A 15,880-nucleotide genomic window follows, 5' to 3' on the forward strand; every position below is an offset into this window, starting at 1 on the left:
CCCAGATAGGGTCAAAGCTTAGCAGTTGTTTGAACAATCCCTTCTCTTCTGCAGCCTTAGAGGTGAGTTGTCCCAACACTATAATTTTATGCATAAAACCTCTCTTAGTTTCATAGTTAAAAATTAGTTCTCTGCACGTCTAACCAGATCAGTTCTCTCTCTTTTTTATATGCTATCTTTGAGAGAGTTAACTTAGCAAGTTTAATCATCTCTTTGATGCTATTCCTCTCCTTACTGAACACTGAAATTCTTTTGCTACAAGTAATCATGTTCTTAATATTTGAGCATAATGTGAAGCTGATAACCAGCTGATCACCAGCTGATCAGTCTTCCCAACATTTGTCTGTAACACCCCAAGATTGCTGCTGATATGCCAGAAAAGAAGGTTTATTTTAAAAGTGTATTTAGCTTCCTCAGTTATCTTTCTTAGAGTGCTTTTTAGCTTTATTTTTCATGCATTTTTTTAATTGCTGAGTTATGCAAATACTTTCCATGACTGAAGGTCTGAGAAGGCAGTTTTATGTGATAGCTCATCTAAAGTAGATTTTTCCAAATCCTGTACAACGCTGCTGATTTCTTTATTAGTCTTGAATGAATTTTTGTTATTACAGCACTCCCTTTTCCTCCCATGGAAAATGTATTTCAATTTTTGGCACCAGTTCTCCATCCTTCCTTGGGATTGTGAAGATTGAAAGCATCAGGTGCTTGTTTTTTTCTCTACATATTCCATGGGAAGTTACCACTCTTGAACTGCTTCTCCCCTACGTAATACTTCAGGGAAGAAAATAATATTCCTTTCTATTTGTGGGATCTTAAATATGTCCTTTATTTCAGTTTTTATACTATTCAAGTATTATTTTTATGCTTCTTGAGTTGATTCCTGAATGCTTTGTAGTGCTCATTCACTTCCCCCGTTTTTAAAAGGCTTTTCAACACAGTATTGAAAAATATTTGCCTATGAACAAGTCACAGATATACCAATAGTACGTCCAAAAATGCTGTGTTACTTAGAACCAGACTGAAGGGTGTCTTTGGCCGTGCTTGAGGATTTGGGGTCACTGGTGAAAACTGTTGTCAGTAGTGGCTTGGGTTAGACAACACCTGGTTGTTCAGGGATGGGGCAGTCACAGCTTCTCTGAGCAATCCGTTCCAGTGCCTCACCACCCTTACATGAAGAATTTCTCCCTAATATCTAACCTAACCCTGCCCTCTCTCAGTCTGAAGCCATCACCCTGTGTCCTATCACTGCACGCCTGGTACAGTCTCCCTTCAGGTACTGGAATGTTGCTCTGAGGTCTTTCCAGACTGAACAGCCCAAATTTTCTCAGCCTTTCCTCATAGGAAAGGTGCCTCATTCCTCTGATCATCTTCATGGCCTCCTCTGGACACGTTGCAAATGTTCTTCCTGTGCTGGGATGCAGTGCTTCAGGTAGGGTCTCACCAGAGCAGAGGAGAGGGGCAGAATCCCCTCCCTGGCCCTGCTGGCCACACTGCTTTGGATGCAGTCCAGGATAGCTTGGATCTCAGGGCTGTGAACACATATTGCTGGGTTGTGTCCAGCTTCTCATATCAGTGTCTCAATATGCATCAGAAAGATCTCCTTTTCCAACAAAAGGCTCTTCTGAGGGTCAGAATCAAAATTATAAGAGAAGCATTCTGTGTGCGCTTTTCTGAGCTAGGAATATCATCATTTCATTCCTTCTAAACAAGTGGTGAACAGCAAGAGGATTCACATTAATGTTTATTCCTTTCTACTCTATTTAAAATACAGTTCATGTCTTAGATCATTAGGTCTCTTTCCATGTTGGTTATGAGCTTCCAGCTCTTCTCTTCCAGTGCTGCCAGCCTGTTTCTGAGCATCTCCCTTCTGATATCTTTTTCAATTTACACACTGCTTCTTGCTCAGTGATGTTTGTTAGAGAGCAGTCTTAACATTTCTCTTGACATCTCTTTCTTTACTTTTGCTTGAGGTTAGAACCTAATATCTTGGAAACAAGAGGAGCTGACTAAATGATGGGATTTCATGTAAAGTCTTTACCTTTTATATTAATATATTTGGGGAGAACTTTTGGCACTTGGAAGTCAATAGAAATTCTACCACTTATTTCCATGTCTATTAATAAGTGAAATGATAATGTCCAAAATTTTTTGTCGGTTATTTTAATTATGGTTATACCATTCTGAGAAGGATAGCTACTTTTAAAGTTAATTCCATTTTAGGGCTGTGAAAGCTCAGCTTTGCTGTCAGCAATGACTTTTTTTCCTGTAGTAACTGCTCCTAAAATATACTGGAGGAGACATGGAAAAGAGTCTAGGAGATGTGCTAATTTTTAAGACCCTTCACAATTCCATTTTTAAAATTCATTTGCTGTTGTGTTAATGTCTCACCTTGGCTCAGATCCAGAGTAAATCAACAAAGCAGATACCAGAGTCTCTACATGAATGATTCATTGCATTTTCTTGAGATGAGGCTGCCATTGGCTTTTTCCATGCTTTTGTGTTATCAAAACTGTGTTATTTAGTACTTTAATGGCTGTGATCTATGAATGCAGTTCCTTCTAAATTTGCAGTAAGATTTTATGTTTGAGCTGATGATTCCTATGGAGGAATGTTGCATTAGTATTCAGGTATTACTGTCTTTAAATGTTTTATTATCAACAGTGAATCCATTGTGAGTAAGAAGTACTGTAAAAGCAAGCAAAATACTGTGCTGGGTCTTGAGAGAGTCCTGCTGTGTTGGACTGCAGAAGTGTGTTAAGGAGATAACCACATCCCAAAGAATTTTTTGCTGTTGTACAGTGTAATTAGGCAAGGGCAAACAGTGGCTTATGCATTGTTTTAGGTGAAATTTTATTATATAGTTGTTACATTCTTCCATTTTTTTACTCTTTGATAGAAGCAGAGATCTTCGCTCTCTTCAACAAGCCCCAAACCCCACAGAAATGCAGCCAGTATTATACAGTGACTATCCCTATGAGGATCTCCAGGAATGGGCAGACTGTCAACAGCTTAGAAGCAAACTGGCTGGAGCACATGACAGATCACTTCAGGAAAGGAGGCTCACTGGTAAACGCCATCTTCAGCCTTGGAATGGTAAATGGTATGGAAATTACAGAAAGCATTATGCTGTGATTATTTTCCTTTCTCCTCTAATGGAGGTCATTGTCTTTGAAGAAAAGTTATTTGGGAAGTGCTTTAATATAGACTTGGGGCAGATTTGTATTAGATCAACCTCTTTGTGAAATGGAATGAAAGCACAGAAAATATTTTGGCATTTGAATAAGGAAAACAGAGAATGTATTGTATTTCTGTAAACATACTAGGGATGATTGTTAATTGCACAAATATACAGGGTTAATAAGCACTACCAAGTAAAGTGAATTAGACTAATAAGATTGCAAAACAGATGACATGAATAGAAGGGTGACTTTGCTGTCCAGCCAAACACTGCATCTGGCTCTGATTGCAGGCCAGTGCAAGACCTCGAGTTTTATCTGGCCAACAAGAAATCAATTAATTCCAGTTCTTGCAGAGACCCTTTACACCTGGATGGCACACTGTTTTACTAATTTGTTTTCTATGTCTGTTTCATCTCAGCTATGAGTGATGGATAAATTTTAATTTTAAAGTTTGTTTTAATTTCAGAATATTAAAAATCCTAGATTTTTGCAGGTTGTGGAAGAGTGGCAGTGGGTCCAGCTTAGCACTGTAGCCAGTCTGTACCACACTCATGGCCAGCATGGCTTTGAAGGCAAGCCTGTTGTACAGAGAAAGACTTGGGTGCATAGATCCAAGAGACGTAACCAAGAAGCCATGAGAGCAATTTAAGGGAAGTACTTGAACCCAAAAATGTTGAGATTGCAGCTGGATTAATTTTATTGGAAAAGTACGTGACTGGTATACTTCATGGTTAAAGTGCTTATGGCTGAATCATTTTCCTTTTTGGGGTTTTTTACATTTTTCAAAAGGACTGTGGTAGCCCAGAGATTGCACATTCCTACTAAGATTAGTTGGTTTATGCATCAAAATTATAGGGGAGCTGCTTCCAGAGCATCTTCTTACTGTTGGTCTGAATTCCAGAACCCAGGATAAAACACAGGAATATGACTCAGTTCTGGTAAAAGTCAATCAGGAAATTAACAGGCAATCCAAATTTTTCATTTACAAACAAGTAGCAAAAAAAGGGAAGGTCTAAAGTTCAGCTGGTGGAATGCTTTCACACAGCTTCCTGGAAAGCCTTGTAATTGCTAGTTAACTTGCTTAAAAACAAATGGTCATTTACTTTATGTGTATAAATTGCACAGGGGCAAAGCTAATTGGCTCTATCAGGCTCAGTTATCAGACTCAGTGTTTTTTTTAAAAAATAAAATCTGCTTGTCAGTTCACTCTAAAATGTTTTAAACACAACATTTTTCCATTATTTAAACTTTTAGAGTTCATTTACATATCAGAGCCCTGTGGGAGGTTCATGTACTTGGATACCAGAATGAGGAGTGCTGGATAAGTGGACATAGATAAAGTAGGCTTGAATACTGGCAATAAAGTTTCAACGCAAACAGGACCACAAAATAGATAAAAGTGGACTGATTCAGGATTAAGTTAGATTAGTGATTGAAGAAGAACAATTAATAAACATTTTTATTAGCATTTTAGGGTTACAGGAGGAGCAAGTTTTGAAATCAAAAAGCTGAAACAAGGTTTCTGACAGTGTATTGTGCTATTAGAAGAACATTTACTAAGAGTATCTCTAAGTTGCTATTAATTGCAGTTAAATGTTTTATCATTTAAATCCTAAATTTTTTCTGTGCTGCAGAGAAATGGAGCAGCTTTGTCACTCATATGCCAGTTAGTATCAAACAACACAGGGTAGGGACAAGAGGAGAAGTAGGGGTCTGAGGGTCTCAGCTCCTTACTTTTTTCTAGACTTCTATGGCAGCCTGTCCAGCTCTTCATATCTGGCCTTATTCACTGATTAATCCTCTTCCAAATTAAGGTAGTATCAGCATACTTTCTTTAATTTGCTATATCACATTTCTTTGTTCTGGGGGCTGGTTTTCTTTTTTGGCTTAAAGTATGAATTCATTATTTTGCTTATTAGTCTTAAAAGCAGGGTTATTATCTTCTTCTTTTCCCCCTTGTCCTTGGAATACCCAATGAAGTGAAGATTTCCAGATTGTCAGTAGTCATAAATCTGTTTCTTCCTTCTGCTAACAGTTTAATAATTAGTCTTTAAAGGAGTTTTAAAGTTCACGAGTAACAATTGTTTCTTTTTGCTTATTGTACCAGATAATTATAAACAGAATTATAACACAATTGCAGATCACAATATGTAAGCCATGCAGAGTTACACCATATACTAAATGTATTCAGATTTTACTGGTAAGTTAGAAACAGTAGCCTGCTTGGTCCTTGAATGTTCTCATGTTGGCAGATAACAGTTATTTATTTAAATTTTCACCTCAATTACTTGCTGGTGTTTTTCATCCAGCTCATGTCATTGATAATTCTGCGTGTAGACCCAGGTGTAAACTGATCCTGCCTAGTGATCTAAAGTGACCATAGAAATTCACCCTTGCCCTCTTCTAGTGAGAATGGAGTCTGTAGCAGCAAGTTACAGATTAATACCAAATGGAAAGGAAGTAACAGGTGGGTCTTCTTCTTTCCTGTAACAGCGAGTCTCCAATCAGCACTGTGAGAAGGCAGGAAGAGTCAAACCTCTTCAAGGTTATATTTTGATGTCTTAACAGAGTAATCACAAGCCTGTTTGTCTTCAGTTGTTTTGAACTGCAGCTCTTTAAGTGCCTGGCATTTTTGTATTTGTTGTACCATTCTGTCTGTGAATTTTCTGCCTTTCAAACCTAGAAAAAGGCAGCCAACCAGCCAGAAAACACTGACAGTACTTAAACACAAAGCAAATGAAACAAAATGTGACTTTGTTGGAAGAAGAAAGTAGTCAGGTTTTTAAGAGAGTCCGATTGATTGTCTCTGTCATCTGTCTCTGACAGAGATGAGCCGGTGATGCCTTTGACCGATTGTTGTCACCTTAGCCACAGAAGTACTGGAATTTTTATCATCCATATGGAATTATTTTCTCTGTGTGTACTGAAGGTGAAAAGATTCAGAAGGGGGGAGGAATGCAGATGCAAGGCAAAGGCAGACATTCAGGTCACGTGCCCCATTAAGCCACAGAGAGCTGCTTTTCCTCATTGAGAGCAACAGCAGCCTAAAGGTTAGTTTTCCTCGATAAGGAGAATTTGTAGTTCAAAGACAACAGGAGGAAAATTGTCGCCTGCCAAGACAGCTGTCATGGTAAAGTAAGTAATCTTTTCCCATATACCTCCTGTAAATCAGAAGCAAGAACATCAAAATATGTTTTTGTCAATTGAGCTACATCAAATATTTATACAACCCAGTGAAAATAGCTTTTTTGCACAGTAGGAAGCCTTAATAAAAGATGCAGTGGTAATGGAACATTTTCAGAGGAAGGACATTGATTGTAACCTCTACTTTTGGAGCCTTTTCTTTAAGAAAGAATGAAGAGTTTGGAAATTCAAGAGTAGATATTGGGAAGTGATACTGCAAACAGCAAAGTCAGAATGTTTTGTTTTATTGCCATTTCTTACTCTGCTTTTGCAAACGGGTGAATATTTGGAATTTCTAAGAAACTTTTTAACTTAGGCTATGTTCCAGGAGCTGAATCTTGTTAAGCAAGAGATTAACAAAAGAGACTATAACTGCATCAGAATCAGGAAATATTTTATATAGCAAATAGTGAAAACTGGAAAGACCAACATACTTGAAACGGATTGTCCTCTGTGATAAAATAGCAATTTGTGGGTGAAGAGAAAGCAGTAGATGTCATTTTGGATGAATTCATCAAGGGAGTTTGGCAGTGGCTCCCACAATATTTTTGTATCCAAGCTAGGACCATGCAGCCTAGATGGGTAAAAATCTGGTTACATGGCTAGACTCAGAGGGTCCTGGTTAATAGGTGACAGTTTACCTGGAGTAAAAAGTGGAGTACCACAGAGATCTATCCTGGGGCCCGTTGTGTTTAACAATTTTGTCAATGATGCACAGGAGGCAACGAGGCTTGCTTTTGTCAGAATTGTGGATGATCCCATACTCAGGAGACAGCTAATGTGCCTCAGAACCGGGCTGCTGTCCAGAGGAGCCTGGGCAGGATGGAAAAACATGGCAGCAAGAGCTGTTTGAAATTCCATTAGGACAATGTTCTGCCTCTGGGAAGGGAGAGGCTTTTTCACTAATCCAGGCTGGGGAGAGCTTGGCTGGGTAGCAGCTCTGTTGAAAGGTCCAGGGGAATTTTAGTAGGCAGCAAGCTGAAGATTAACCAGTACTTGAGAGAATTAGTTCAGCCTGGAGAAAGGACAGCTTTGGGGGACTTAACAGTGCCTGGCAGTGCTTATGAGAAGACAATCAAAAGGTGGATCCAGGCCCTTGATTGCAGTGTGTGGTAGGAGGATTGGAAAAATATACATAAATTGAAATAAGAGAGGTCCTTTTTTGATATAAAAAAACACTTTCTCATCATGAAAACAATCACTCTCTGGAAGAGGCTGCTTGGGAAGTTGTGTTGTATCCATTCCTGGAGATTTTGAAGATGCAGCTGGATAAAGTCATGAGCGGTCTGTCTGCAGTTGTACTGAACCTGCTTTGAGCATGTGGTTGGACTGGAGTCCTCCTGAGGTCCCCATCCTGCTGAATTATTCTGACTCTGTGAAACTGTTGGATGAGGTGCATCTCATCTAGTGGGCCAGCTCTAGAACATGTGACTGTTAGCTTGAGTTGCTTTAGATCTAGAGCCCTGTGTGGTAAAGGTGCTGCAGATAGAGTCAGTGCATCTGGCCATTTCTTTGTCCTTCCACACCTCTGTGTAAGAGGTTCTCTGAAATTCCTGCTGATCCTGACCGCACAGCATGGGCTGTAAGTGCCTTTTCCTCAAACCATGACCCTGCTAGCTTTCTCTCTGCTGCATTCTCCTCTCACCCATTATTCTCAGCATCCCAAATGCTTCACATGCAAAGGAATTATTGATCCAGTTATTCTTTCCTGTGCTTCCCTTTTCCTCTGGAAGTGTGGTACATGAGCTGTAAAAGGTAAAATGTGCAGCCAAGGTGTGAGATGTGAGAATTGGCAGGTGTGCATTCATGGCATGAATGTTTAAAACACTGTGGTGTGACAGGTAAAGAGAGGAGGTTGGTTCTGGCTGGGAGGGAAATCTCAGTGATTGTCATCAACCAGTTTCTGTAGAGTTTTTCACCAGCATCACTCTGTTGAACAGACACTGTTCTTTAAGTTTGCAGCTGTCTTTCCATCATAATTTTCCCCTTCCAGTTTTCTGATTTTCCATGGGTTTCTTTACTAGCAAAAAACCCCATTAAAAAATCAATGGATTGTATGATTGATGGATGTAGCCTTCAGCAGTAATCACTGTACTTCCAACAGGGAAGCAAAATCTTAGAATCATTTAGGAAAAGACCTTTAGGATCATGAGTCCGACCATAAACTCAGCACCGCCAAAAGTTTCTGCTGCCTGTAGGATCTCCCAGGCTCAGCTATTGGTTTCTAAAACATTGCATATGTGCCATCATATGTGGAAGCTGTGAATTGCATGAGTGGAATGTTCAGCAGAGTGAAACATAAAGGATGATTTACGAGTGAGTGTAAACACACGCCTGCTGATTGTGTTGTGATCGCTTATTAATTAGCTGGCAAACACGGGGCGGAGGGAGAGCTCAAGCTGCAGTTGTGCCAACAGTGTGACACTGAATTTCATTAAGGGAATTCACAATACAGGAGCAGTGCACTGGTGCTGTATAAAGCTGCCCTGGCGGGATCTGGATGTCTGTGTCTAGCAGGGATCTGCTTTCAGTCTTAGGTGCTGTCCTGTCATCCCTGCTTTGGAAAATTAAAGGACTGTTTGTACATTAGCATCCTGAAATAGATTTGGATATGGGTTTAGGTGTTGGAATGTGATATTTCACAGAAATTGAGTTGGTTCCCCCTTTGTAGTGTCAGGTCTAACAAAGTGCTTTTTTTGAATGAAATCCAGTAATTAAATCTCGGACCCTTTGGTATGTGGCAAGCTTGCTGTCCCTGTGTTTTCAAACCTGTAACCCAGCTACGTAGTGATCTGGCCTGTTATTTCACAACAAAAATGTCTGTTCTTCTCACTTGGATGAGAAATCTGTCTGGATGACAGGAGTTACTGCTTTGTAGTCCAGCTCATCCACCTTGGAGCAATGTGTAATCCTGGCTTGCTGTAGTGGTGAGGAGTCTTCGGCTCTCTTTATTTTAAATAGAGTTGCAGGAAACCTGCCTGTGGAAACAGTGTGAAAGTAGACAGAATATTTTTCTTCTTCTTTCAGTCTCCCAGCAGAATCTCAAGGATAATCCCTAGTAAGTGGTTTACAGCTTTTTTCCTTCATAAGTGAACAAAAAAAAAAAAGCTGTTTTAGTTTAGAGACAAACATTTTCATCTCCTGACTTGCAACTTAATGACTCAACTGCAACAGCAGCAAAAGATGTTAAGGGACTGTGCAAATAGAAACAGAGGGGTTGTGCATTGACACCTGCAGCAGCAGTGTTGCTGCAGTGTGTGTGTATAGACATAAGCCCTCAGATATAGGAGTCAGGTCTGTTGTGGGCTTTGCCTGCAACAAATTTGTTATTTCCAGATAATAAATTGAATTTAGATCATATAATGACATTGGAAGATGTTGACTGAGATTGTGTCTGCAAGAGGTAAGAAGCCTCTTAATCCTCCTCACTGCTTCCTTTGTGAAAATTGTTTCTGAGTTTGATATATGTTTTCTCTTGGAGGCAGCAATTCCTTCCTGCTGGCATTTCTTGACCTCGTAACATCCACCAGGAAAGCAGGATGACCCTGATGAAGCACCTAAGCAGGCTTATCCAGAAAACTCCCCTGTCAGTTCAGGAATCTGTCAGTTTGGCATGTGTGACTGCATTTCAAAAACATGTATCATACCAGTTCAAGGAATATAGTGTTGCTAGAAATGTAAGGAAGCTATCATGCAAAATACAACATTTGGGGAGGGGATAAGCAAGGTCTTTATAATCAGTCATACAGGGTAGATATATTGTTCATATTAGAAAGGCTGAAAAAGACGCTTTTTGACAATGTGAGAAGAGTTTTCTCTGTTTGTAAAGAGCACAGTCCTGCTTATTTACAGTTTCCCTAAACATAATTCTGTTCCATCAATCAGCTTATTTTAACAAAGAAAGATAAGGATTGGGGTTTTTTTTCAGTTGTTCTTTTTCTGTTCTCTCATGGAGCTGACAAAACCTAAGTTCTGGTATATGGGAGTAATTGCTGGTTATGGAGTGTGTGGCTGAGTTAAAGGAGAAAGTGCTGCTCAAGTAACTTTAAGAGGATGTGTTGTCTGAAAAAAGGCTGAACGTGTAGGGAATGCAAATGAGGGCAGAGAGGCACTAAACCAGATGGTCAAAATGCCTTCATAAATTGATTAAATAGTTATGAATGTATCTTTTCTTTCACACTGTTCAGATATGCCAGATCATCCTTAGTCCATGTAGATCACTGTATCTGCAATGGCTGATCCATATGCAGGATTCTGACTTGTGTGAATGAATGGATATAGTCACAAGTATTGATATCATAAATATCATAAAAATAAATCAGTATACCTTCAAAACCACTTGAAAATAACACATTGGCATAATACATGGTCTTTAGTGTGTTTACAGCTTCGAGTAGTTGAACAGTACTGCTGAACTGAGGACTGAATCACTTTTGCCTGCTCACATTGGGAGAGCTGTGGTTTCTGATGGCAAAGGAATAACAGAGTGGACAGCAAGGTTTGCCATTAGGGAGTAGGATTGCTCTTAAAACTGCTAGGGATACAGGTCTCATTCGTTTAATAGAGCTAGATGATCAGAGAATGTCTATGAACTTTATAGTCACATCCTTGGAAGAATACGTTGTTAATAAATTCAGATGCCTCACTACACATGGAGTGTCTTCTATAAAGCTTACAGGTGGCCCTGTGTTTTTACAGATTCTTTACACGGGACAATGGATGGAGTATTTCTCTTCGAAGATTTTGCTGTGGAAGACAGTAAAACCACTCAGGGCTATGATGCAATTGTGGTGGAGCAGTGGACTGTCTTGAAGGTATGTGTACAGTCTTTATTCTTTGGCTTTATTTTGTAAATCAAAACACTCCAAGACTGTGAGACAGACTCTCATGTACTGATCTGTGCTAAAACAGTACCAGCCAGGCAGCCAAAGTGAAGGGATGCAATGTTAACATTAATGCCAATTCACCACGCTCTGGGTTTGTACAACACACTCCTGATCTCGACCTCATGGGGTTTTTTGGAGGGTAGGAAATGTGAGTGACAGTGAGCAGTGAAACTCAGGGCTATCTGTCTCAAAATTACAGATGTCTGCTAGATTAACTGCACTGAGGATCTCCATTGGTTGTCAGGGCAACATGATCACACAAGGCATTGTAGCATCGCAGTTCTAAAGAAGGCAGCCCTTTAGGTAGGGCAGGCTTAGCTGCAGCAGGAAAGCACAGAGAACTGCCTTGGCTCTGTTTGTCCTCCTTCATATGGTGAAAAAACTGCATATTCTGGATAGGCCTCTATAGACAAACCACAGCTTGGCCTTCTGCAGGTCCAGGTGCCCACACAGATCAGTAGAAGCAGATCAGAACCTGCTTAGGCCAGGTTGGTCAGTACCAGTCTTCCACAGCGAATTTTACAGACACAATACTTCTGTGTTTGAAAAGCTGGGCTTAAATTCTTTGTGACTTGAAGCAGTAAGAACATGGGAGGTTGGGGGAAGAAGTAGTTGCATAACTTTTAGAAGGTTTTTTTTTGGTTCTGTCTGATGTTTGCTAGAAATAGATGCTGTGTATCTATCAAGGCAAGGCCTGATAATTTCATTTGGAATGTATTGTAAAGGGTGTAAAATCCTTAGACAGATAATCCCTCCTTTTGGCACACATATGCCAGAAGAACAGATTAAGGGAAAATGGGACAGATGTTAGAGTAAGTGTGTAAAATTCCAGGAGACTAAGAGTTTTGTTATTAGATGATGGTTTTGTAGTGCAGCAAGAAATGGTCAAATAGTAACGGCTACAAACAACTTGCAGAGTTGCAGAGTTAACAAGCTGCGTTAGTAGCAGCTTTTCTTGTTGCTGATGTGTGTCTGAAAAATGTTTCCTTTATTGCATTAAATGCTATTCCTTTTATGACAGACTTGACTGTAAATTCTTGTTCATTTTTAGGGTCAAATTGCAGTGCTGCCACTCAGGAACAAGGTTTTGGGGTAATGACAGATGGTTTCATGAGTGCATTAGGTCAGGGCTGATCAAGAAGGCAAACGTTAAGAAGCATTAATGTTAACCATGTGTTTAAAACTGTTAGGAAATGAATAGAGGTTGAAACAGCAAGTATATACTACTTCATACTACTGTGTAAGCTGTGTTTGACAGCACCTTATTTCAGAAGGCTGTGTTAGCTCAGTAATTGTTCAGAGAAGAGAGTGGGCATGGTCAGTGATACGGACAGCTTCCATATTAGGAAGACTCTACATGTGTGTCCTTTCAGCCTGGAAAAGAGAAGAGTTGCAGGAAATGGAATGGGTAGAGAGCTCATAAAACATGGGAAAGAGGTAAATAGGGATTGTGTGCCATCTCTTCCAGTCAATGCCAAATGGTGCTACTCAGAGCCAGGTGCAGAGCAAACAAAAGAGAGAGATTTCAGATTATTTGTGCAGCAGATCTGTGGAACTCCTTTCTGGACAAGTTTGTGTCAGAGCCAGGTGCAAAGCAAACAAAAGAGAGATTTCAGATTATTTGTGCAGCAGATCTGTGGAACTCCTTTCTGGACAAGTTTGTGGCTTCAAGAAGTTTAGAGGATCTTGTGTTCATACAGGCATTTTAATTCAGATCAGGAGTGCCTTTTTGAAGTGAACCCACTGATCCATCCCTAATATGCCTCACTTCACCTCACAGAATGGTCCCACAGAGCACAAACTGGATTTCATTCAGTAGAAACTAAACCAGACATGCTGAGTACACAGAATATTCAGGGCATACTTGACCTAATCCATATTACTTATCCTTAACCATCACTTACAGCCATGTTGGAAATAGCTTTCCGAGTTATAAATGGATTCCTGGCCGGGGCCAGTTTGGCTGTCAAACAAACCAATACAAGGTTCTCCACCTCAGTAGGATATCATAACAAAGTTAGGCATAATCTCTGTGGGCACAAGACAGCTTCTGTCAAGCTACATGACAAGGATAATGGGGATCCTGTGTTGGCAGAGTGCTGACCAAAACACCAGGACTCAGCAGAACAGTATTTCTAGCAGCACCCTTTGAAGTGTTAGAGGCCTCGTAGGTGGAGTATCATTTGCTTTCAATTCTAGCAATTCCATGCTGAAGAGCACAGCTGGTCAGCAGATTAAGGAATGAGCCACCAATGCCATCTGGTGTGTCAGGAGTTGCTGTACTGCTACACACCATGTCTTTGTGAGGGCTAATGCGGAGAATCTCCTGTTCCAGACATAATATTTGGGATGTGCAATTTCAGAAACTGACTGATAGCATATACAGAGCTTGTCAGTGTGATCAGATTATTCTCTGCGGTAATTAAAATTTTGGATACTGGGTTTTCCCTGGCAGTTTTGCTCTTCTGAAATCAAGTGTGGCTGTTCTGTGGGCATTATGAAAATGTTCACCACCGAGCTGAAAGAGGAAGAATATGGGGAAGAAAAAACTTTCTGAAGGAAGAGTGCTGAGGCATTAGGGAAGTCTTGCAAAGGTCTTACCTATTTAGAGAAAGAGCTGGCCACTTTGGTTTACTCCTCCTGCAGTTTGAATTGCTAGGATATATCTTGCCTCGTGCTTTTCAAGACATAGTAGGTGTAGGTAGGTAAAGTCATGGAATCAGAGAAAGGTCTGGAAGCTGGGGGATGTGTAGGCACTTTTACAGTGTTGTACCCCGAAGATCAAGTGTTAAACCCTGTTGGAATTCACCTTTATTTACCATCAACGTGGAATAATGCAGTGGCAGAGGAAGGGACTGTAAAATGGGGAAGGAGGCAGAGTTCACTTGTGACAGAAGGTGTCCAAGAGCCAGTAAAGGCTTTTTTAAGGCTTCTTAAACAATGAATTTTACAAAGTATAGTTGTTACAGACATAGTTATGGAGCAGTGGAATGACTCTTATGTAAAAGCTTGGGGTTTTTTTGGTGTACATTCAACTCTGATCTACATTAACATTTTCTGTTTGTTTTTTCCATTTCTGCCAAGGCAGTGGAAGAAGTCCTGATGGATAGCATGACATAACTGTATATAATGGATCCTTATTTAGATTTGTATCAGATTTGGTTATCTGGATGAGTTTTGGAGTTATTCAGATGTGGTCTGAACTGAATGTAAATTTTCATGCTAATTAAGAAGAAGAAGAAGAAGAAGAAACCAACAAAAGAATCCCAGCCACAACAGAAGAAAGCTTTTTTAGAAAGGGAGACATGTAGCATGTATTGATGTCCTTTAGAAAGAAAACCTCTCTAAATGAAAAGGTAAAGGGTTGCTGTTTAACCATTAATACAAAAGAGAGGGGTTGGCACACCTCTTAGCAGGGAAAGTGCTGCCTTTTTAATTGCTAAGGCTAATAGAGAAAACAAGCTGAACAGTGTGATGCACTCAGTATGTGTGTAAAATGTCAGTTTGTAGAGGATGTAAAGCTCGCAGCTGTCACAGTATGTGGTCCCGCCAAGCAGCAGACAGGATGTAATAGCTCTGAGTAATTTAACTCTTTCTTCTCAAAAATAGAGCTGTGGTATCCTCTACAAATGACCACAGGACTTGTTATGACAAAATACTGCACTCATCCTTATCACTTTAACTCTAAAAATGTCAGGACATATTATTTCCACTGCAGTCTCTGAGATCTGGCCCTAAAACTTGTTTGATGGTTTTAATTCTGCTTGTGTAGGCAAATGTGGGTAGACAGTTCTGATTAATCAGAGCCTGCATGATTTCCATCTCCCCAACTCTAAATCTGTCACCTTCCCTTCCCCATTACCCAAGACAAAATAGCTAACACTGTCCTTAAAATAGAGTGCTGTAACATTTATTTTATATTGCTGCATTGTTCTGCCTCTGAAGCTGTGTTCATTTTGAAAATATTGTCCTTAATTTACATGTATTTTCTCATTGAAAATCTTGAGCTGCTGATTCATCATTTTGTATTTGCTGCTATGCCATACCTTTGGTGTACTGACATGAATTAAAATCTCAAATGTATCGTGGTGTTGCCATTTCCCTGGCAGACTTGAATGGGGTCAGTCTCCACCGTAGACATGGTAAACCTTTTAAAGTGCGACATAACAAAAGATTTAAAAATTTATCTCTGCTGAGCCTAGGTTGCAAGTTGCCTTAATGTAAGCCTTAAAACAAATTCTCTGGAAATAAGGATTTGATTTGTCTGTAAATCTGATTTAGGTCATATGTCAGTTAAGCCATGTTCTGCTGTCTCTGGCCACGAGAGAAAGGCATGACCAGGTCAGCCAAGGAGCTGACGGCAATGGGCATGAAAAGCCCAGGGGAGTCATGTGTGTGACCCTCTTTACCACTCAAAGGGCAGATGTGCTGCCTGGGCAAAAGATTTCTGCAGTGTCTGTTGCTGAATTCTTGTTGCTTTTTAAGAAGAGCTGAATAAAAGCCTTCAGGTTATCTCTTATCTTCTAATAATTTGTTTTTTATTAATTCTTGTTTCTTTCCTTTATATAAGGTATGAAAGCCACATATACACATATATATTTTTCTGCTGAACTCAATAGATATAGGTTTAAA

General features: G+C 39.9%; 1 protein-coding gene across 1 annotated transcript in view; it reads left to right on the forward strand.

Moving 5' to 3' along the window:
* Positions 1–15,880, forward strand: part of RFTN1 (raftlin, lipid raft linker 1) — a 94,969-nt gene that overhangs the window by 65,383 nt on the left and 13,706 nt on the right. The window contains exons 6-7 of the mRNA XM_039703312.1: positions 2,897–3,100; positions 11,061–11,176. Coding sequence (XP_039559246.1) covers positions 2,897–3,100; positions 11,061–11,176 — 320 coding nt within the window. The remainder of the gene's footprint in view (positions 1–2,896; positions 3,101–11,060; positions 11,177–15,880) is intronic.

This window comes from Passer montanus, unplaced genomic scaffold (genome assembly GCF_014805655.1).
Source record: "Passer montanus isolate IOZ18808 unplaced genomic scaffold, ASM1480565v1 scaffold10, whole genome shotgun sequence".
Classification (NCBI taxonomy): Eukaryota; Metazoa; Chordata; class Aves; order Passeriformes; family Passeridae; genus Passer; species Passer montanus.